The sequence below is a fragment of the Mustelus asterias genome, unplaced genomic scaffold (assembly GCF_964213995.1).
Source record: "Mustelus asterias unplaced genomic scaffold, sMusAst1.hap1.1 HAP1_SCAFFOLD_4164, whole genome shotgun sequence".
Lineage (NCBI taxonomy): Eukaryota > Metazoa > Chordata > Chondrichthyes > Carcharhiniformes > Triakidae > Mustelus > Mustelus asterias.
The window spans coordinates 1-21862 of NW_027594109.1; the positions used below are offsets into that span (position 1 = coordinate 1).

A 21862-nucleotide genomic window follows, 5' to 3' on the forward strand; every position below is an offset into this window, starting at 1 on the left:
CTCTCTAACCCTCTCTCAGTCACTCTAACCCCTCTCTCAGTCTCTCTAACCCCTCTCTCAGTCTCTCTAACCCTCTCTCAGTCTCTCTAACCCTCTCTCTGTCTCTCTAACCCTCTCTCAGTCTCTCTAACCCCTCTCTCTGTCTCTCTAACCCCTCTCTCAGTCTCTCTAACCCCTCCTCTCAGTCTCTCTAACCCCTCTCTCAGTCTCTCTAACCCCTCTCTCAGTCTCTCTAACCCTCTCTCTGTCTCTCAAACCCTCTCTCAGTCACTCTAACCCCTCTCTCAGTCACTCTAACCCCTCTCTCAGTCACTCTAACCCCTCTCTCAGTCACTCTAACCCCTCTCTCAGTCACTCTAACCCCTCTCTGTCTCTCTAACCCTCTCTCAGTCTCTCTAACCCTCTCTCAGTCTCTCTAACCCTCTCTCAGTCTCTCTAACCCTCTCTCAGTCTCTCTAACCCTCTCTCAGTCTCTCTAACCCCTCTCTCTGTCTCTCTAACCCCTCTCTCAGTCTCTCTAACCCACTCTCAGTCTCTCTAACCCTCTCTCAGTCTCTCTAACCCTCTCTCAGTCTCTCTAACCCTCTCTCAGTCTCTCTAACCCTCTCTCAGTCTCTCTAACCCTCTCTCAGTCTCTATAACCCCTCTCTCAGTCTCTCTAACCCTCTCTCAGTCTCTCTAACCCTCTCTCAGTCTCTCTAACCCTCTCTCAGTCTCTCTAACCCTCTCTCAGTCTCTCTAACCCTCTCTCAGTCTCTCTAACCCTCTCTCAGTCTCTCTAACCCTCTCTCAGTCTCTCTAACCCTCTCTCAGTCTCTCTAACCCCTCTCTCTGTCTCTCTAACCCTCTCTCTGTCTCTCTAACCCTCTCTCAGTCTCTCTAACCCCTCTCTCAGTCTCTATAACCCCTCTCTCAGTCTCTCTAACCCCTCTCTCAGTCTCTCTAACCCTCTCTCAGTCTCTCTAACCCTCTCTCAGTCTCTCTAACCCTCTCTCTGTCTCTCTAACCCCTCTCTCAGTCTCTCTAACCCCTCTCTCTGTCTCTCTAACCCTCTCTCTGTCTCTCTTACCCCTCTCTCTGTCTCTCTAACCCCTCTCTCTGTCTCTCTAACCCCTCTCTCTGTCTCTCTAACCCCTCTCTCTGTCTCTCTAACCCCTCTCTCAGTCTCTCTAACCCCTCTCTCAGTCTCTCTAACCCCTCTCTCAGTCTCTCGAACCCTCCCTCAGTCTCTCGAACCCCTCTCTCAGTCTCTCGAACCCCTCTCTCAGTCTCTCGAACCCCTCTCTCAGTCTCTCGAACCCCTCTCTCAGTCTCTCGAACCCCTCTCTCAGTCTCTCTAACCCCTCTCTCAGTCTCTCTAACCCTCTCTCAGTCTCTCTAACCCCTCTCTCTGTCTCTCTACCCCTCTCTCAGTCTCTCTAACCCTCTCTCAGTCTCTCTAACCCTCTCTCAGTCTCTCTAACCCTCTCTCAGTCTCTCTAACCCTCTCTCAGTCTCTCTAACCCTCTCTCAGTCTCTCTAACCCTCTCTCAGTCTCTCTAACCCTCTCTCAGTCTCTATAACCCTCTCTCAGTCTCTATAACCCTCTCTCAGTCTCTATAACCCCTCTCTCAGTCTCTCTAACCCTCTCTCAGTCTCTCTAACCCTCTCTCAGTCTCTCTAACCCTCTCTCAGTCTCTCTAACCCCTCTCTCAGTCTCTATAACCCCTCTCTCAGTCTCTCTAACCCCTCTCTCAGTCTCTCTAACCCTCTCTCAGTCTCTCTAACCCTCTCTCAGTCTCTCTAACCCCTCTCTCAGTCTCTCTAACCCTCTCTCTGTCTCTCTAACCCCTCTCTCAGTCTCTCTAACCCCTCTCTCTGTCTCTCTAACCCTCTCTCTGTCTCTCTTACCCCTCTCTCTGTCTCTCTAACCCTCTCTCTGTCTCTCTTACCCCTCTCTCTGTCTCTCTAACCCCTCTCTCAGTCTCTCTAACCCCTCTCTCTGTCTCTCTAACCCCTCTCTCAGTCTCTCTAACCCCTCTCTCAGTCTCTCTAACCCCTCTCTCAGTCTCTCGAACCCCTCTCTCAGTCTCTCGAACCCCTCTCTCAGTCTCTCGAACCCCTCTCTCAGTCTCTCGAACCCCTCTCTCAGTCTCTCGAACCCCTCTCTCAGTCTCTCTAACCCCTCTCTCAGTCTCTCTAACCCTCTCTCAGTCTCTCTAACCCCTCTCTCTGTCTCTCTACCCCTCTCTCAGTCTCTCTACCCCTCTCTCAGTCTCTCGAACCCCTCTCTCAGTCTCTCGAACCCTCTCTCAGTCTCTCGAACCCTCTCTCAGTCTCTCGAACCCTCTCTCTGTCTCTCTAACCCTCTCTCTGTCTCTCTAACCCTCTCTCAGTCTCTCTAACCCTCTCTCAGTCTCTCTAACCCCTCTCTCAGTCTCTCTAACCCCTCTCTCAGTCTCTCTAACCCCTCTCTCTGTCTCTCTAACCCTCTCTGTCTCTCTAACCCCTCTCTCTGTCTCTCTAACCCTCTCTATGTCTCTCTAACCCCTCTCTATGTCTCTCTAACCCCTCTCTCTGTCTCTCTAACCCTCTCTCAGTCTCTCGAACCCCTCTCTCAGTCTCTCTAACCCTCTCTCAGTCTCTCTAACCCCTCTCTCAGTCTCTCTAACCCCTCTCTCAGTCTCTAACCCCTCTCTCTGTCTCTCTAACCGTCTCTCAGTCTCTCTAGCCCCTCTCTCAGTCTCTCTAACCCCTCTCTCAGTCTCTCTAACCCCTCTCTCAGTCTCTCTAACCCCTCTCTCTGTCTCTCTAACCCCTCTCTCAGTCTCTAACCCCTCTCTCAGTCTCTCTAACCCCTCTCTCTGTCTCTCTAACCCTCTCTCAGTCTCTCTAACCCTCTCTCAGTCTCTCTAACCCCTCTCTCAGTCTCTCTAACCCCTCTCTCAGTCTCTCTAACCCTCTCTCAGTCTCTCTAACCCTCTCTCAGTCTCTCGAACCCCTCTCTCAGTCTCTCGAACCCTCTCTCAGTCTCTCTAACCCCTCTCTCTGTCTCTCTAACCCCTCTCTCAGTCTCTCTAACCCCTCTCTCAGTCTCTCTAACCCCTCTCTCTGTCTCTCTAACCCTCTCTCGGTCTCTCGAACCCCTCCTCTCAGTCTCTCTAACCCTCTCTCAGTCTCTCTAACCCTCTCTCAGTCTCTCTAACCCCTCTCTCTGTCTCTCTAACCCCTCTCTCAGTCTCTCTAACCCCTCTCTCAGTCTCTCTAACCCCTCTCTCAGTCTCTCTAACCCTCTCTCAGTCTCTCTAACCCTCTCTCTGAATCTCTAACCCCTCTCTCAGTCTCTCTAACCCCTCTCTCTGTCTCTCTAACCCTCTCTCAGCCTCTCTAACCCCTCTCTCAGTCTCTCTAACCCCTCTCTCAGTCTCTCTAACCCCTCTCTCAGTCTCTCTAACCCCTCTCTCAGTCTCTCTAACCCCTCTCTCTGTATCTCTAACCCTCTCTCTGTCTCTCTAACCCTCTCTCTGTCTCTCTAACCCTCTCTCAGTCTCTCTAACCCCTCTCTCAGTCTCTCTAACCCTCTCTCAGTCTCTCTAACCCCTCTCTCAGTCTCTCTAACCCTCTCTCAGTCTCTCTAACCCTCTCTCAGTCTCTCTAACCCCTCTCTCTGTCTCTCTAACCCTCTCTCAGTCTCTCTAACCCTCTCTCAGTCTCTCTAACCCCTCTCTCAGTCTCTCTAACCCCTCTCTCAGTCTCTCTAACCCTCTCTCAGTCTCTCTAACCCTCTCTCAGTCTCTCGAACCCCTCTCTCAGTCTCTCGAACCCCTCTCTCAGTCTCTCTAACCCCTCTCTCTGTCTCTCTAACCCCTCTCTCAGTCTCTCTAACCCCTCTCTCAGTCTCTCTAACCCCTCTCTCTGTCTCTCTAACCCTCTCTCTGTCTCTCTAACCCTCTCTCAGTCTCTCTAACCCCTCTCTCTGTCTCTCTAACCCTCTCTCTCTCTCTCTAACCCCTCTCTCTGTCTCTCTAACCCTCTCTCAGTCTCTCTAACCCCTCTCTCAGTCTCTCTAACCCCTCTCTCTGTCTCTCTAACCCCTCTCTCTGTCTCTCTAACCCTCTCTCTGTCTCTCTAACCCTCTCCCTGTCTCTTTCCCCTCCACTCGGTGCCAGTAACTCAGACAACCTCCCCTCGAGTGCTGCTGCCCACGCTCCCACCACCTCTCGGTATCCTCCTCACCACCTCTTCCCCATTTCCCACCCCATGCCCCCTCGGGACACCCCTAACTCTCTCTCTCTCTCTGACAGGCTGTGTGGGAACTCCCTGACGCAGGGTTCCTGTGTGGAGTTGGTCAGCGTGCTGGGTGACAATGCCCAGCTGACCAGCCTGGACCTGGGGAATAACCGGGGGCTGGGTGACGCTGGCTTGGACCTACTGTGCCAGGGGCTGCTGCAGAGAAACTGCCAACTGGAGAGACTGGGGTGAGACTTTCACACAGGGGGCACGCAGAGTCAGGGTAGGGGGGGGGGGGGGGGGGGGGGGGGGTCACTGCGGGGGGGGGGGGCAGAGTCGCGGTAGGGGATGGAGCAGTGCCGGCGGGTGGGGTGGGGGGGGCAGTGTCGGCCAGGGGTGGGGGCAGAGTCGCGGTGGGGTGGGGGGCAAGGTAACTGGGGGTCAGTGTCGGGGGTCAGTGTCGGGGGTCAGTGTCGGGGGTCAGTGTCGGGGGGTGAGTGTCGGGGGCGAGGGGGGGTGAGTGTCGGGGGGAGGGGGTGTGAGTGTCGGGGGAGGGGGTGTGAGTGTCGGGGGCGGGGGGGTGAGTGTCGGGGGTGAGTGTCGGGGGCGGGGGGGGTGAGTGTCGTGGGAGGGGGGGTGAGTGTCGGGGGCGAGTGTCGGGGGCGGGGGGGGTGAGTGTCGTGGGAGGGGGGGGTGAGTGTCGGGGGAGGGGGGGTGAATGTCGGGTGCAGGAGGGGGGAGGGGCTGGGGACGGGGTGGCGGCGGTGGGGCGGGAGGGGTGGGGAGTGGGGGGGCGTCGGTGGCGGGGGGGGGCAGGGGGGACAGGGGGGTGGCGGGGGGGTGGGGGGCAGCGGGGGGGTGATGGGGGGGACGGGTGGGGGGGCAGTGGGCGGAGGGGGCGAGGGCGTTGGGGGCAGGGGGGGGGGGCGGGGTCAGGGGGGGGGCAGCGTTGGGGGTCGGGGGTTCAGTGTGTGGAAATCCACCCCCCCCTCTCCCCCGGACAGCAGAGGGGGCTACAGCTCATTGAATATATTCAAGGCCGATATTCTGACCCACAAGGGGGTTGAGGGTCACGGGGGGAGGGGGATCAGAGGGAAAGGGGGGAGGTGACAGCACATTTGGATCAGCCATGATCGTATCGAATGGGGGATAGCAGGATCGATGGGCCGAGTGGCCTAGTCCAGCCCTTAGATTTGTTTGATCTTCAAAAACAAAACCCCACCTCCCTTTCTGGCTCTTTCCCGATGACCTACAATTCCATAGAAACCCTACAGTGCAGAAAGAGGCCATTCGGCCCATCGAGTCTGCACCGACCACAATCCCACCCAGGCCCTATCCCCATAACCCCACACATTTACTCTAGTTCATCCCCCCTGACACTATGGGGCAATTTAGCACGGCCAATCCACCCTAACCAGCATGTCTTTCGGACTGTGGGAGGAAACCGGAGCACCCGGAGGAAACCCACGCAGACACGGGGAGAATGTACAGACTCCGCACAGACAGTGATCGAACCCGGGTCCCTGGCTCTGTGAGGCAGCAGTGCTAACCACTGTGCTACCCCTGACTCTCCTTACTCACTCTACTGCATATCTTCCTGATCTTAAACACCTTAATTTAATCCCCTTAACCTTCCCAGCTGGTGGGATAAATGACCCAGCTTCTCCCAGTCCCTCCACATGATCTGCAGAGTTACGGAGCAGAGAGTTTCTTCAGGAAACAAGGGAGACAGAAAGCCAGAAACTACAGGCCAGTTAACACCTGTCACAGGGAAGGTGTTACTGGCCGTTATTGAAATGTTAAAGCAGGACATTTAGATAAAATCCCGGTAATCAGGCAGAGTCAACATGGTTTAGTGAAAGGAAATCCTGTTTAACCGATACATTGGAAGCAGTAACACGTGCTGTGGATACAGGGGAAACGGGTGGGTGAATGCACCCAGTTTTCCAGTAGGCGTTTGATGAGGTGCCACATCAAAGGTTATTGCCGATAATGAAAGCTCGAGGTGCAGAGGGTAACGTATTGGCAGAGATTGAAGAGTGGTTCGCAAACAGGAAACAGAGAGTAGGAATAAATGGGTCTTTTTCTGGCTGGCTGGATGTATCGAGTTAAAGTTTATTCCCAAAGGTCAGGGAGTCTAAAACTAGAGGGCATAGGTTTAAGGTGAGGGGGGAGAGATACAAAAGAACAAAGAACAATACAGCACAGGAACAGGCCCTTCGGCCCTCCAAGCCCGTGCCGCTCCCTGGTCCAAACTAGACCATTCTTTTGTATCCCTCCATTCCCACTCCGTTCATATGGCTGTCTAGATAAGTCTTAAACGTTCCCTGTGTGTCCGCCTCCACCACCTTGCCCGGCAGCGCATTCCAGGCCCCCACCACCCTCTGTGTAAAATACGTCCTTCTGATATCCGTGTTAAACCTCCCCCTCCCTCACCTTGAACCTATGACCCCTCGTGGACGTCACCACCGATCTGGAAAAAAGCTTCCCACCGTTCACCCTATCTGTGCCTTTCATAATTTTATACACCTCTATTAGATCTCCCCTCATCCTCCGTCTTTCCAAGGAGAACAACCCCAGTTTACCCAATCTCTCCTCATAACTAAGCCCCTCCATACCAGGCAACATCCTGGTAAACCTCCTCTGTACTCTCTCCAAAGCCTCCACGTCCTTCTGGTAGTGCGGCGACCAGAACCAGAAAGTGACCAGAGGGGCAATTTTTTCACACAGAGGGTGGTGAGTGTCTGGAACGAGCTGCCCGAGGTAGTAGCAGAGGTGGGTACAATTTTATCTTTTAAGAAGCATTTAGACAGTTACATGGGTACGATGGGTACATAGAACCATAGAAAATTACAGCTCAGAAACAGGCCTTTTGGCCCTTCTTGTCTGTGCCGAACCATTTTATGCCTAGTCCCACTGACCTGCACTTGGACCATATCCCTCCACACCCCTCTCATCCATCAACCCGTCCAAGTACAGGGGGATATGGGCCAAATGCGGGCAATTGGGATTAACTTAGGGGTTTAAAAAATAAGGGTGGCATGGACAAGTTGGGCCGAAGGGCCTGTTTCCATGCTGTAACCTCTATGACTCTATTAGTCACATGTAGGCTTATATTAACACCGCAATGATGTTACTGTGAAAATCCCCTAGTCGCCACACTCCGGCGCCTGTTCGGGTACACTGAGGGAGAATTTAGCACGGCCAATGCACCCTAACCAGCACATCTTTCAGACTGTGGGAAGAAGCCGGAGCACCCGGAGGAAACCCACACAGACACGGGGAGAACGTACAGACTCCACACAGAGAGTGACCCGAGGCTGGAATTGAACCCGGGTCCCTGGCGCTGTGAGGCAGCAGTGCTAACCCACTGTGCCCCCGTGCATGTGGTGTGTCGCTAGGGTCAGTGTTTCCAGTGGCTGTAAACGACGCGGATGAAGGGGCTGAAGAGATGGCTTATTTTTATTTATCTCGTGTCACAAATAGGCTGACATTAACACTGCAATGAAGTGACTGTGTTGCTCCATGTACTGATGATGCAATGGTCATTGGGACAGTAAGTTGTGAAGAGGACGTAAGGAGATTTCAGAGGGATATAGGCAGGTGAAGCGAGTGGGGGAAGCTCTGGGGAATGGAGTGGAATGTGGGAAAATGTCCATTCTGGTCAGCAGGGATGAAGAGTGAGCTGGTTTCAATGGTGAGAGATTGCAGACTCACGGGGCAATTTTACCATCGCATTGCGCCCGATTTTGGGTACGGCGTGGGGGTAAAGTGGGGTGTAAAGCGCTGAGCGCGATCGGCGCTGGTTTCCAACCACTGGATTTCCAGTGCGATCGGCCTCTCGGGAATGGGTCGGAGGCAGGTTAATATATGTAAATTTATGCGAATGCTGTTTTACATCCGCTTAGCGAGCCCGCCACTCATTCTCCAGCCCCGCCCTCCTTTATGACCTCACCGGGAAAGGTTCGCTCCGGCGGGGAATGGACACCATGAACGGGGAGCAGGCGATTGGGCCGCACCGGTGGAACCGGAGGACATGGAGTCTCCTCGGGGAGGCCGAGGGCAAGGGGGGGGGGGCAGGGGGAACCCCTTTGGCAGTGCCAGACTGGCACCTGGGCAATGCCCACCACTGCCGGGGGCAGAGCCAGTGGGGGTGGGGCAGTGCCAGGGGTGGGACCAGTGGGGGCAGGGACAGTGTCGTGGGTGGGGCCAGTGGGGGGGCAGGGCCAATGGGGAGGGGCTAAAGGGGGAGGGGCGAATGAAGGAGGGGGCCCACTGCCACTCTGCAGCGATTGGTCGGGGGAGGGGGCTCTGCGATCGGTCTGGGTGGCGGGGGGGTGTTGCGGGGGGGGGGGGGGGGGTGGGGGTCCCCGCGATTACGCACGGGGGTGGGAGCTGCTTGAGGCTGCCTGCAGCAGCAGGGGCCTGACAGCTCTCTCTCTGTCGGGCCTGCTACTACCAATGCGCATGTGCAGCATCAGAGGCCTGCACGTGCGCACTACCTCCCTATGCAGGCTGTTGGGCACATTACGCCCCACCCACAGGCCTCTGCAGCGAGATTCGGAACCGCTGATAATATTGCAGGCTGGGAGGAACTAAAAACACGCCCAAAATACGGATCTGAAACTCTCCCAGTTTCAGGTCCGCCCAGCACATAGAATAAAAACAGCAAAATAGCAACCATAGACTCGTAGAGTCAGAGAGGTTTACAGCATGGAAACCGGCCCTTCGGCCCAACTTGTCCATGCCGCCCAGTTTTAACCCCTAAGCTAATCCCAATTGCCCACATTTGGCCCATATCCCTCTCTACCCATCGTACCCCTGTAACTGTCTAAATTCTTTTTAAAAGATAAAATTGTACCCACCTCTACTACTGCCTCCGGCAGCTCGTTCCAGACACTCACCACCCTCTGTGTGAAACAATTGCCCCTCTGGACACTTTTGTATCTCTCCCCTCTCACATTAAACCTGTGCCCCCTAGTTTTGGACTCCCCTACCTTTGGGAAAAGATATTGACTATCTAGCTGATCTGTGCCCCTCATTATTTTATAGACCTCTATAAGATCACCCCTCAGCCTCCTACGCTCCAGAGAAAAAGTCCCAGTCTATTCAGCCTCTCCTTATAACTCAATCCATCAAGTTCCGGTAGCATCCTAGTAAATCTTTTCTGCACTCTTTTTAGTTTAATAATATCCTTTCTATAATAAGGTGACCAGAACTATACACAGTATTCCAAGTGTGGCCTCACCAATGTCTTGAACAACTTCAACAAGACGTCCCAACTCCTGTATTCAATGTTCTGACCAATGAAACCAAGCATGCCGAATGCCTTCTTCACCACTCTGTCCACCTGTGACTCCACTTTCAAGGAGCTATGAACATGTTTCCCTAGATCTCTTTGTTCTGTAACTCTCCCCAACGCCCTACCATTAACTGAGTAAGTCCTGCCCTGGTTCAATCTACCAAAATGCATCACCTCGCATTTGTCTAAATTAAACTCCATCTGCCATTCGTCAGCCCACTGGCCCAATTGATCAAGATCCCGTTGCAGTTGGAGATAACCTTCACTGTCCACTATGCCACCAATCTTGGTGTCATCTGCAAACTTACTAACCATGCCTCCGATATTCTCATCCAAATCATTAATATAAATGACAAATAACAGTGGGCCCAGCACTGATCCCTGAGGCACACCGCTGGTCACAGGCCTCCGGTTTGAAAAACAACCCACTACAACCACCCTCTGGCTTCTGTCAAGAAGCCAATTTTGTATCCATTTAGATACCTCACCCTGGATCCCGTGAGATTTAACTTTATGCAACAACCTACCATGCGGTACCTTGTCAAAGGCCTTGCTAAAGTCCATGTAGACAACATCAACTGCACTGCCCTCATCCACCTTCTTGGTTACCCCTCCAAAAAACTCAATCAAATTTGTGAGACATGATTTTCCACTCACAAAGCCATGCTGACTGTCCCTAATCAGTCCTTGCGTCACTAAATGCCTGTAGATCCTGTCTCTCAGAATACCATCTAACAACTTACCCACCACAGATGTGAGGCTCACTGGCCTGTAGTTCCCAGGCTTTTCCCTGCAGCCCTTTTTAAACAAAGGCACAACATTTGCCACTCTCCAATCTTCAGGCACCTCACCCGTGACTATCGATGATTCAAATATCTCTGCTAGGGGACCCACAATTTCCTCCCTAGCCTCCCACAGTGTCCTGGGATACACTTCATCAGGTCCCGGGGATTTATCTACCTTGATTCGCTTTAAGACTTCCAGCACCTCCTTCTCTGTAATATGTACACTCCTCAAGACATCACTTATTTATGTCCCCAAGTTCCCTAACATCCATGCTTTTCTCAACAGTAAATACTGATGAGAAATATTCATTTAGGATCTCACCCATCTCTTGTAGATCCGCACATAGATGACCTTGTTGATCCTTAAGAGGCCCTACTCTCTCCCTTGTTACTCTTTTGCCCTTTATGTATTTGTAGAAGCTCTTTGGAAACAGGAGGAGGCCTTTCGACCCTTTGAGCCCTCTGCCATTCATTCTGACCATGGCTGATCATCGAATTCAATATCCTGATCCCCCCCCTTCCCCCCATATCCCTCGATTCCTTTAGCCCCAAGAGCGAAATCTAATTTCTTCCTGAAATCACACACGTTTTGGATCTGGGTGTCCTAGTGTATGAATTCCAAAAGGCTCGTCTACAGCTACAGCAAGTAATTTGGAAAACTTATAGAACATTATTGGTTATTGTGAGGGGAATTGATTACAAAGCTCGGGAGGTTGTGCTTCAGTTGTACAGGGCATTGGTGAGGTTACATCTGGAGTGTTGTGGATAGTATCAACCTCTTTGCTTAAGGAACAATGTAAGTGTGTGGAAGCCGTTTAGAGAAGGTTTATTAGACTGAAACCAGGAATGGGTGGGATGTCTAATGAGGAAAGGTTGGACAGGTTAGTTTTGAATCCACTGGAGTTTGGGAGAGTAAGAGGTGATTTGATTGAAAGCTTCCAGACCCTGAGGGGTATTGACAGGGTAGATATGGAGAAGATGTTTCCTCTTCTGGGAGAATCTAGAAGTGAGGGTCACTGTTCAATAATAAGGGGTGGCCCATTTCAGACGGAGAAGAGAAGAAATGCTTTCTCTCGGAGGATGGTGAGTCTGGAACTCTCTTCCTCAAAAGGCAGTGGGAACAGAGTCTGAATATTTCGAAGGATGAGTTAGATAGATTCTTGATTAATGGGGGGGGGGTGAAAGGTTATCGGGGGTGAAAGGTTATCGGGGGTGAAAGGTTATGGAGTGAAAGCTTATTGAGGGTGAAAGGTTATCTGGGGTCAGTGGGAATGTGGGGTTGAGGTTACAATGAGATCAGTCAGGATATTATTGAGTGGGGGAGCAGGGTTGGAGGGGCCTCAGGCTGGAGGGGCCGAGTGGCCTCCTCCTGTTCCTAATTGAAATGTTCATATCCCAGGGAGCATTCTGCTGGGTCTAATCCGCACCCTCTCCAAGGCACTGACATCCTTTGGAAAGGATGGCACAATACCCCGGCTGGGACTCTGACCAGTGCTTCACAGCCATTGGCATAATCTACTTCCTTTTTTTATTCATCCGTGGGACACGGGCGTCGCTGGCTGGGCCCAGCATTTGTTGCCCATCCCTAGTTGCCCTTGGAGGGCAGTTGAGAGTCACCCACATTGCTGTGTGTCTGGAGTCACATGTAGGCCCGACTGGGTAAGGACGGCAGATTTCCTTCCCTAAAGGGACATTAGTGACCCAGATGGGTTTTCCCGACACTCGACAATGGTTTCATGGTGTTCAGTAGATTCTTAATTCCAGATATTTTTTATTGAATTCAAATTCCACCGCCTGCCCTGGCGGGAGACAGAGTGTCTAGGGCTACAAGGAGATATGGACGGAAAGGTCAAATGAGCGGATAAGTGGCAGATAGAATTTAACCCTGAAAAGTGTGAGGTGATAGACTTTGGAAGGAGTACAAAGAACAAAGAACATTCCAGCACAGGAACAGGCCCTTTGGCCCTCCAAGCCTGCCCCGACCGAACTAAAACCCCCTACCCTTCCGGGGACCGTATCCCTCTATTCCCATCCTATTCATGGATTTGTCAAGACGCCCCTTAAAACTCACTATCGTATCCGCTTCCACTCCCTCCCCCGGCAGCGAGTTCCAGGCACCCACCACCCTCTGTGTAAAAAATCTGCCTCGTAATTTGACAAGGAAGTGTTCAGTGAATGGACACGAGGAGGTTCTGCGGGACACAGGGACCTTGGCGAGTTTGTCCACAGATCTCTGAAGGCGGAAAGGCAGGCTAATAGGGTGGTGAAAAAGGCATACGGCACACTCGCCTTTATCAATCGGGGTATAGAGGTCAGGATGGAGTTGGATAGAACTTTGGTTAGGCCACAGCTGCAGTACTGTGCGCAGTTCTGGTCACCTCACTATAGGGAGGATGTGATTGTACTAGAGGGGGTACAGAGGAGATTCACCAGGATGCTGCCTGGGATGGAGTGTTTCAGTTATGAAGAGAGGTTGGATAGGCTTGGGTTGTTTTCTCTAGAGCAGAGAAGACTGAGGGGTGATCTGATCGAGGTTACAAGATTATGAGGGGCATGGACAGGGTGGATAGGGAGCAGCTGTTCCCCTGAGTTGAAGGGTCAGTCACGAGGGGGACATAAGTTCAAGGTGAGGGGCAGGAGGTTTAGGGGGGATGTGAGGAAAAGCTTTTTTACCCAGAGGGTGGAAAGGGTCTGGAATGCGCTGTCTGGGAGGGTGGTGGAGGCGGGAGGCCTCACATCCTTTAAAAAGTACCTGGATGGGCACTTGGCGCATCAGAACATTCAAGGCTTTGGGCCAAGTGCTGACAGATGGGATTAGGTGGAAGTTCAGGTGCTTCTAATGTGCTGGTGTGTACTCGATGGGCTGAAGGCCTCTTCTGAGCTGTGTGATTTTATGAATCTATGAACCCAGGTCTCCCAGAACATTAGCTGAGTTTCTGGATTAATAGTTCAGCGAAAATACCTCCCTTTTTTTTCATTTAAATCTGAATGAGTGGAATTGGGTGTTGCTGGGGTCAAGGCAAGGCTCCAGAGCACGGGGACAGAAACTCCATTTCTCTGCTGCAATGAGACCTTAGCCTGGGAGAAGATAGTTCCTCTGGGATGATCACCAAGGATTGTATCCCTGTATCTCACCGCTGATTCCTTTGATTGGACCCAGGTTGAGGAATAACAGACTGACAAGCGCCTCGGGCCCAAAGCTGGCTTTAGCGATAAGAAACAGCTGGAGCTTGACACATCTGGACCTCAATGATAACTCCCTGAAAGATTCCGGACTGCTGGATATCTACCGATGCCTCAAGGATCCCAACTGCAGGATACAGAGCCTGAAGTAAGTAGATTTGGGCAGATGTTGAGGGAGGAGAGGGAGGGAGTGTCACAGTTTGGGGACTGAGGGAGGGAGGGAGGGAGGGAGGGAGTGTCACAGTTTGGGGACAGAGGGAGGGAGGGAGTGTCACAGTTTGGGGACTGAGGGAGGGAGTGTCACAGTTTGGGGACTGAGGGAGGGAGTGTCACAGTTTGGGGACTGAGGGAGGGAGGGAGTGTCACAGTTTGGGGACTGAGGGAGGGAGGGAGTGTCACAGTTGGGGACTGAGGGAGGGAGGGAGGGTCACAGTTTGGGGACTGAGGGAGGGAGGGAGGGAGTGTCACAGTTTGGGGACTGAGGGAGGGAGGGAGTGTCACAGTTTGGGGACTGAGGGAGGGAGGGAGTGTCACAGTTTGGGGACTGAGGGAGGGAGGGAGTGTCACAGTTTGGGGACGGAGGGAGGGAGTGTCACAGTTTGGGGACTGAGGGAGGGAGGGAGTGTCACAGTTTGGGGACTGAGGGAGGGTGGGAGTGTCACAGTTTGGGGACTGAGGGAGGGAGTGTCGCAGTTTGGGGACTGAGGGAGGGAGGGAGTGTCACAGTTTGGGGACTGAGGGAGGGAGGGAGTGTCACAGTTTGGGGACTGAGGGAGGGAGGGAGTGTCACAGTTTGGGGACTGAGGGAGGGAGGGAGGGAGTGTCACAGTTTGGGGACTGAGGGAGGGTGGGAGTGTCACAGTTTGGGGACTGAGGGAGGGAGGGAGTGACACAGTTTGGGGACTGAGGGAGGGAGTGTCACAGTTTGGGGACTGAGGGAGGGAGTGTCACAGTTTGGGGACTGAGGGAGGGAGGGAGTGTCACAGTTTGGGGACTGAGGGAGGGAGGGAGTGTCACAGTTTGGGGACTGAGGGAGGGAGGGGGTGTCACAGTTTGGGGACTGAGGGAGGGAGGGAGGGAGTGTCACAGTTTGGGGACTGAGGGAGAGAGGGAGTGTCACAGTTTGGGGACGGAGGGAGGGAGGGAGTGTGACAGTTTGGGGAGGGAGGGAGTGTCACAGTTTGGGGACTGAGGGAGGGAGGGAGTGTCACAGTTTGGGGACTGAGGGAGGGAGTGTCACAGTTTGGGGACTGAGGGAGGGAGGGAGTGTCACAGTTTGGGGACTGAGGGAGGGAGGGAGTGTCACAGTTTGGGGACTGAGGGAGGGAGGGAGGGAGTGTCACAGTTTGGGGACTGAGGGAGGGAGGGAGTGTCACAGTTTGGGGACGGAGGGAGGGAGGGAGGGAGTGTCACAGTTTGGGGACTGAGGGAGGGAGGGAGTGTCACAGTTTGGGGACTGAGGGAGGGAGTGTCACAGTTTGGGGACTGAGGGAGGGAGGGAGTGTCACAGTTTGGGGACTGAGGGAGGGAGGGAGTGTCACAGTTTGGGGACTGAGGGAGGGAGTGTCACAGTTTGGGGACTGAGGGAGGGAGGGAGTGTCACAGTTTGGGGAGGGAGGGAGTGTCACAGTTTGGGGACTGAGGGAGGGAGGGAGTGTCACAGTTTGGGGACTGAGGGAGGGAGGGAGTGTCACAGTTTGGGGACTGAGGGAGGGAGGGAGTGTCACAGTTTGGGGACTGAGGGAGGGAGGGAGGGAGTGTCACAGTTTGGGGACTGAGGGAGGGAGGGAGTGTCACAGTTTGGGGATGGAGGGAGGGAGTGTCACAGTTTGGGGACGGAGGGAGGGAGGGTCACAGTTTGGGGACTGAGGGAGGGAGTGTCACAGTTTGGAGACTGAGGGAGGGAGGGAGTGTCACAGTTTGGAGACTGAGGGAGGGAGGGAGTGTCACAGTTTGGGAATGGAGGGAGGGAGTGTCACAGTTTGGGGACTGAGGGAGGGAGGGAGTGTTACAGTTTGGGAATGGAGGGAGGGAGTGTCACAGTTTGGGGACTGAGGGAGGGAGGGAGTGTCACAGTTTGGGGACTGAGGGAGGGAGGGAGTGTCACAGTTTGGGGACTGAGGGAGGGAGGGAGTGTCACAGTTTGGGGACTGAGGGAGGGAGGGAGTGTCACAGTTTGGGGACGGAGGGAGGGAGGGAGTGTCACAGTTTGGGAATGGAGGGAGGGAGTGTCACAGTTTGGGGACGGAGGGAGGGAGGGAGTGTCACAGTTTGGGGACTGAGGGAGGGAGGGAGTGTCACAGTTTGGGGACGGAGGGAGGGAGTGTCACAGTTTGGGAATGGAGGGAGGGAGGGAGTGTCACAGTTTGGGGACGGAGGGAGGGAGTGTCACAGTTTGGGGAGGGAGGGAGTGTCACAGTTTGGGGACTGAGGGAGGGAGGGAGTGTCACAGTTTGGGGACTGAGGGAGGGAGGGAGTGTCACAGTTTGGGAATGGAGGGAGGGAGTGTCACAGTTTGGGGACGGAGGGAGGGAGTGTCACAGTTTGGGAATGGAGGGAGGGAGTGTCGCAGTATTTCAGTGAAAGGCTAGTTTTCTGTCACCAACAGCCTTTGTTCTGAAGCAAAGGGAATGTCTGTTCCTGCAGCTTCCGGTCAGGTAGATTTCACCTCAGGACCTACAACCCCTGTCTGGGCAAAGTTCCAGGGTCCAAACCCCTGCCAGCTGCTTCCCATGGCATTCGAGTGTGTGCTTGTCCAGTCAGGCAGCTCCTAAATGAGCCCCATGGGTCAATCGATTCACAATCCCTTTGGCCTTTGTGGTTGTCACAATATCGCTCCCAGCGCCCTGCTGTGAGGGTGACCATTCCAACGCTCGGCACTCGGGTGGGGCTGCGTCAACGGCGGGACTGCCTCAGGCTGTCTCAACCCAACAGCGGATGTTCTGTTTCAGAGAGAGTGTCACTGAGTTACTGAAATAGGTTCCGCTTCAGGCCAGAGCCCTCCTTCAGCCTCCATCTCAGAGTCCGTACCTTCACCTGATTTGATTTATTATTATCATGTGTATCAGTATACAGTGAAAAGTATTGTTTCTTACGCGGCTATACAGACAAAGCATACTGTTCATAGAGAAGGAAATGAGAGAGTGCAGAATGCAGTGTTACAGTCATAGCTCGGGTGTAGAGAAAGATCAACTTAATGCGAGGTAGGTCCATTCAAAAGTCTGACGGCAGCAGGGAAGAAGCTGTTCTTGAGTCGGTTGGTTCGTGACCTCAGACTTTTGTATCTTTTTCCCGACGGAAGAAGGTGGAAGAGAGAATGTCCGGGGTGTGGGGGGGTCCTTAATTATGCTGGCTGCTTTTCCCGAGGCAGCGGGAAGTGTAGACAGAGTCAATGGATGGGAGGCTGGTTTGCGTGATGGATTGGGCTACATTCACGACCTTTTGTAGTTCCTTGCGGTCTTGGGCAGAGCAGGAGCCCCAGACCAAGCTGTGATACAACCAGAAAGAATGCTTTCTATGGTGCATCTGTAAAAGTTGATGAGAGTCGTAGCTGACATGCCAAATTTCCTTAGTCTTCTGAGAAAGTAGAGGCGTTGATGGGGCTTTCTTAACTATGGTGTCAGCGTGGGGGGACCAGGACAGGTTGTTGGTGATCTGGACACCTAAAAACTTGAAGCCCTCGACCCTTTCTGCTTCGTCCCCATTGATGTAGACAGGAGCATGTTCTCCTTTACGCTTCCTGAAGTCGATGACAATCTCCTTGGTTTTGTTGACATTGAGGGAGAGATTATTGTTGCTGCACCAGTTCACCAGATTCTCTATCTCATTCCCATACCTTCACTATCCAGTGGAGCCAATCACCCTAATTTTATCCCCAGCGCTCCTCACGTGAACCAGCTGACCCGCTGTAAAAGTTCTTTCCCTCCGTGCAGAATCAAAGTTTCTTTTCCGGTTTTCCTGTTGGACTGCACCCTCCCCGTCAAGTTTAGGAAGAATCGGCTCAATCTGGTGTGAACCCGATACCCTATCGATCGCTCTGCTGGAGTTACACCCATTGCAGTGAGCGCTGTTATCCTCCAATCAAACAGAATCCCTGCCAGTTCCCTCGCCACGGATGCCATCTAAGTCTATCTAAGTACACTGCTCCCTGGGCAGCCCTTGAGGGAGGTCTCCCTCACGCTTTGGAAGATGGCACAAACTGATGAGGTCCCGAAAGGCAAACGGATATATTCCGAGTCCCTTGAGTGTGTTAATTATCACATTTTCCCAGGCGGACTGGTCTAATTCAAGCTGGAGGTAACAGTGGACCAGTCCCTTACTCCAGGCCAGTGGAAAATGTCCTTCCACCTGTTACCGTGGCGTACAGATCTTTGATCTGGGGCACAGGGTACCTATTGAGTTTGGAGACCCAGTAACGGTCAGTTTATAGCCCCCACAAAGACAAACTGATTTGTCGGGCTTAAGAACAGGGACTACCGGCGTAGCCCATTCTGCAAACTGCACCGGCCTTATTATGTCCAAGCTTTCACGACACCACGGCTCAGTTTCCACCTTCTCCAACATGGAGTAAGGGACAGGCCGGGTTCTGAAGGATCAAGGTGTGGCGTCAGGGTCAACGTCAACCTTCACCTTTTTATAGTCATTCGTGGGACGTGGGCATCACTGGCTGGACCCAGCATTTATTACCCATCCCTAACTGCCCCTCGAGGAGGTGGTGGGTGAGCTGCCATCTCGAACCCGCTGCAGACCCGTGTGGTGTAGGTACACCCACAGTGCTGTTAGAGAGAGAGTTCCAGGATTGTTATTGGACATCAGTCAGTCCGTGTGGTGTAGGTACACCCACAGTGCTGTTAGGGAGGGAGTTCCAGGATTGTTATTGGACATCAGTCAGTCCGTGTGGTGTAGGTACACCCACAGTGCTGTTAGGGAGGGAGTTCCAGGATTGTTATTGGACATCAGTCAGTCCCGTGTGGTGTAGGTACACCCACAGTGCTGTTAGGGAGAGAGTTCCAGGATTGTTATTGGACATCAGTCAGTCCCGTGTGGTGTAGGTACACCCACAGTGCTGTTAGGGAGGGAGTTCCAGGATTGTTATTAGACATCAGTCAGTCCCCGTGTGGTGTAGGTACACCCACAGTGCTGTTAGGGAGGAAGTTCCAGGATTGTTATTGGACATCAGTCAGTCCCGTGTGGTGTAGGTACACCCACAGTGCTGTTAGGGAGGAAGTTCCAGGATTGTTATTGGACATCAGTCAGTCCTGTGTGGTGTAGGTACACCCACAGTGCTGTTAGGGAGGAAGTTCCAGGATTGTTATTGGACATCAGTCAGTCCGTGTGGTGTAAGTACACCCACAGTGCCGTTAGAGAGGGAGTTCCAGGATTGTTATTGGACATCAGCCAGTCCCGTGTGGTGTAGGTACACCCACAGTGCTGTTAGGGAGGGAGTTCCAGGATTGTTATTGGACATCAGTCAGTCCCGTGTGGTGTAGGTACACCCACAGTGCTGTTAGAGAGAGAGTTCCAGGATTGTTATTGGACATCAGTAAGTCCGTGTGGTGTAGGTACACCCACAGTGCTGTTAGAGAGAGAGTTCCAGGATTGTTATTGGACATCAGTCAGTCCGTGTGGTGTAGGTACACCCACAGTGCTGTTAGGGAGGGAGTTCCAGGATTGTTATTGGACATCAGTCAGTCCCGTGTGGTGTAGATACACCCACAGTGCTGTTAGGGAGGGAGTTCCAGGATTGTTATTGGACATCAGTCAGTCCCGTGTGGTGTAGGTATACCCACAGTGCTGTTAGGGAGGGAGTTCCAGGATTGTTATTGGACATCAGTCAGTCCCGTGTGGTGTAGGTACACCCACAGTGCTGTTAGGGAGGGAGTTCCAGGATTGTTATTGGACATCAGTCAGTCCCGTGTGGTGTAGGTACACCCACAGTGCTGTTAGGGAGGGAGTTCCAGGATTGTTATTGGACATCAGTCAGTCCCGTGTGGTGTAGGTACACCCACAGTGCTGTTAGGGAGGGAGTTCCAGGATTGTTATTGGACATCAGTCAGTCCCGTGTGGTGTAGGTACACCCACAGTGCTGTTAGGGAGGGAGTTCCAGGATTGTTATTGGACATCAGTCAGTCCCGTGTGGTGTAGGTACACCCACAGTGCTGTTAGGGAGGGAGTTCCAGGATTGTTATTGGACATCAGTCAGTCCGTGTGGTGTAGGTACACCCACAGTGCTGTTAGGGAGGGAGTTCCAGGATTGTTATTGGACATCAGTCAGTCCGTGTGGTGTAGGTACACCCCCAGTGCTGTTAGGGAGGGAGTTCCAGGATTTTGACCCCAGCGACAGTGAAGGAACAGCCGATATATTTCCAAGTCAGGATGGTGTGTGTGGGGCTCGGAGGGGGAGCTTGCAGGTGGTGGTGTTCCCCATGTGTCTGCTGCCCTTGTCCTTCTAGGTGGTAGAGGTGGTGGGTTTGGAAGGTGCTGTTGAAGGAGCCTTGGTGAGTCGCTGCAGTGCATCTTGTAGATGGTACACACGGCTGCCTCTGTGTGTCGGTGGTGGAGGGAGTGAGTGTTGAAGGTGGGGGTTAGTGTGTCGATCGAGCGGGGGCTGCTTTGTCCTGGGTGGTGTCGAGCTTCTCGAGTGTTGTTGGAGTTATCATGTGCAAAGTGTCCTACAGAATGATCGGGGATTGCTCAATTTCCAGCTCAGTCTCTGCCTGTCCCTCTCCCCATTCTGCCCACACAGATTGGACTCCAATGACCTGACTGAGGAGTGTTGCAGGGAGCTTGGCTCTGCTCTGGCTGAGAACCAGACTGTGAAAGAACTTAGCCTCAACTTTAACCCGCTTGGGGACTCGGGGCTCCAGGTCCTCCAGGAAACGATGAGGAGACGTGGCTGTACACTGCACACACTCAGGTAGGTTCTCACTCAAAATACAACCTCAACTCATATCACAGCATTCACACACACAGCTCCTCCACAGGAGCCCGAATCAGAGGGAGCATCGAAGGAACTCTCACCAGTCAGAGAGGGAGGTTCTAAGGAGTGGACTAGAGAGAGAGAGACAGAGAGAGGGACAGAGAGAGAGAGAGACAGAGAGAGGGACAGAGAGAGAGAGACAGAGAGAGGGACAGAGAGAGAGAGACAGAGGGACAGAGACAGAGAGAGAGAGACACAGAGAGACAGAGAGAGAGAGAGAGAGACAGAGAGAGACAGAGAGAGAGACAGAGAGAGAGAGGGACAGAGAGAGAGAGGGGGACAGAGAGAGAGAGGGGGACAGAGAGAGAGAGGGGACAGAGAGAGAGAGGGGGACAGAGAGAGAGAGAGGGACAGAGAGAGAGAGAGGGACAGAGAGAGAGAGAGGGACAGAGAGAGAGAGAGGGACAGAGAGAGAGAGAGGGACAGAGAGAGAGAGAGAGGGACAGAGAGAGAGAGAGGGACAGAGAGAGAGAGAGAGGGACAGAGAGAGAGAGAGAGGGACAGAGAGAGAGAGAGAGGGACGAGAGAGAGAGAGAGGGGACAGAGAGAGAGAGAGAGGGACAGAGAGAGAGAGAGAGGGACAGAGAGAGAGAGAGAGGGACAGAGAGAGAGAGAGAGGGACAGAGAGAGAGAGAGAGGGACAGAGAGAGAGAGAGAGGGACAGAGAGAGAGAGAGAGGGACAGAGAGAGAGAGAGAGAGGGACAGAGAGAGAGAGAGAGGGACAGAGAGAGAGAGAGAGAGGGACAAGAGAAGAGAGAGAGGGACAGAGAGAGAGAGAGAGGGACAGAGAGAGAGAGAGAGGGACAGAGAGAGAGAGAGAGAGAGAGAGAGGACAGAGAGAGAGAGAGGGACAGAGAGAGAGAGAGAGGGACAGAGAGAGAGAGAGAGGGACAGAGAGAGAGAGAGAGGGACAGAGAGAGAGAGAGAGGGACAGAGAGAGAGAGAGAGGGACAGAGAGAGAGAGAGAGGGACAGAGAGAGAGAGAGAGGGACAGAGAGAGAGAGAGAGGGACAGAGAGAAGAGAGAGGGACAGAGAGAGAGAGAGAGGGACAGAGAGAGAGAGAGAGGGACAGAGAGAGAGAGAGAGGGACAGAGAGAGAGAGAGAGGGACAGAGAGAGAGAGAGAGAGGGACAGAGAGAGAGAGAGAGAGAGGGACAGAGAGAGAGAGAGAGAGGGACAGAGAGAGAGAGAGAGCGAGAGGGACAGAGAGAGAGAGAGAGCGAGAGGGACAGAGAGAGAGAGGAGAAGCAGAGAGAGAGAGAGCGAGAGGGACAGAGAGAGAGAGAGAGCGAGAGGGACAGAGAGAGAGAGAGAGCGAGAGGGACAGAGAGAGAGAGAGAGCGAGAGGGACAGAGAGAGAGAGAGAGCGAGAGGGACAGAGAGAGAGAGAGAGCGAGAGGGA

At 53.3% G+C, this 21862-nt stretch overlaps 1 protein-coding gene across 1 annotated transcript; it reads left to right on the forward strand.

Annotated features, from left to right (window-relative positions):
• Positions 1 to 4283: 4283 nt before the first annotated feature.
• On the forward strand, positions 4284 to 20395 carry LOC144490985 (NACHT, LRR and PYD domains-containing protein 3-like; the record flags this gene model as incomplete). The annotated part of the gene is made up of 3 exons (XM_078208661.1): positions 4284 to 4457; positions 13457 to 13627; positions 20225 to 20395. Coding segments are annotated over 3 exons (516 nt in total), but the record flags the coding sequence as incomplete, so codon positions are not given.
• Positions 20396 to 21862: the final 1467 nt, after the last annotated feature.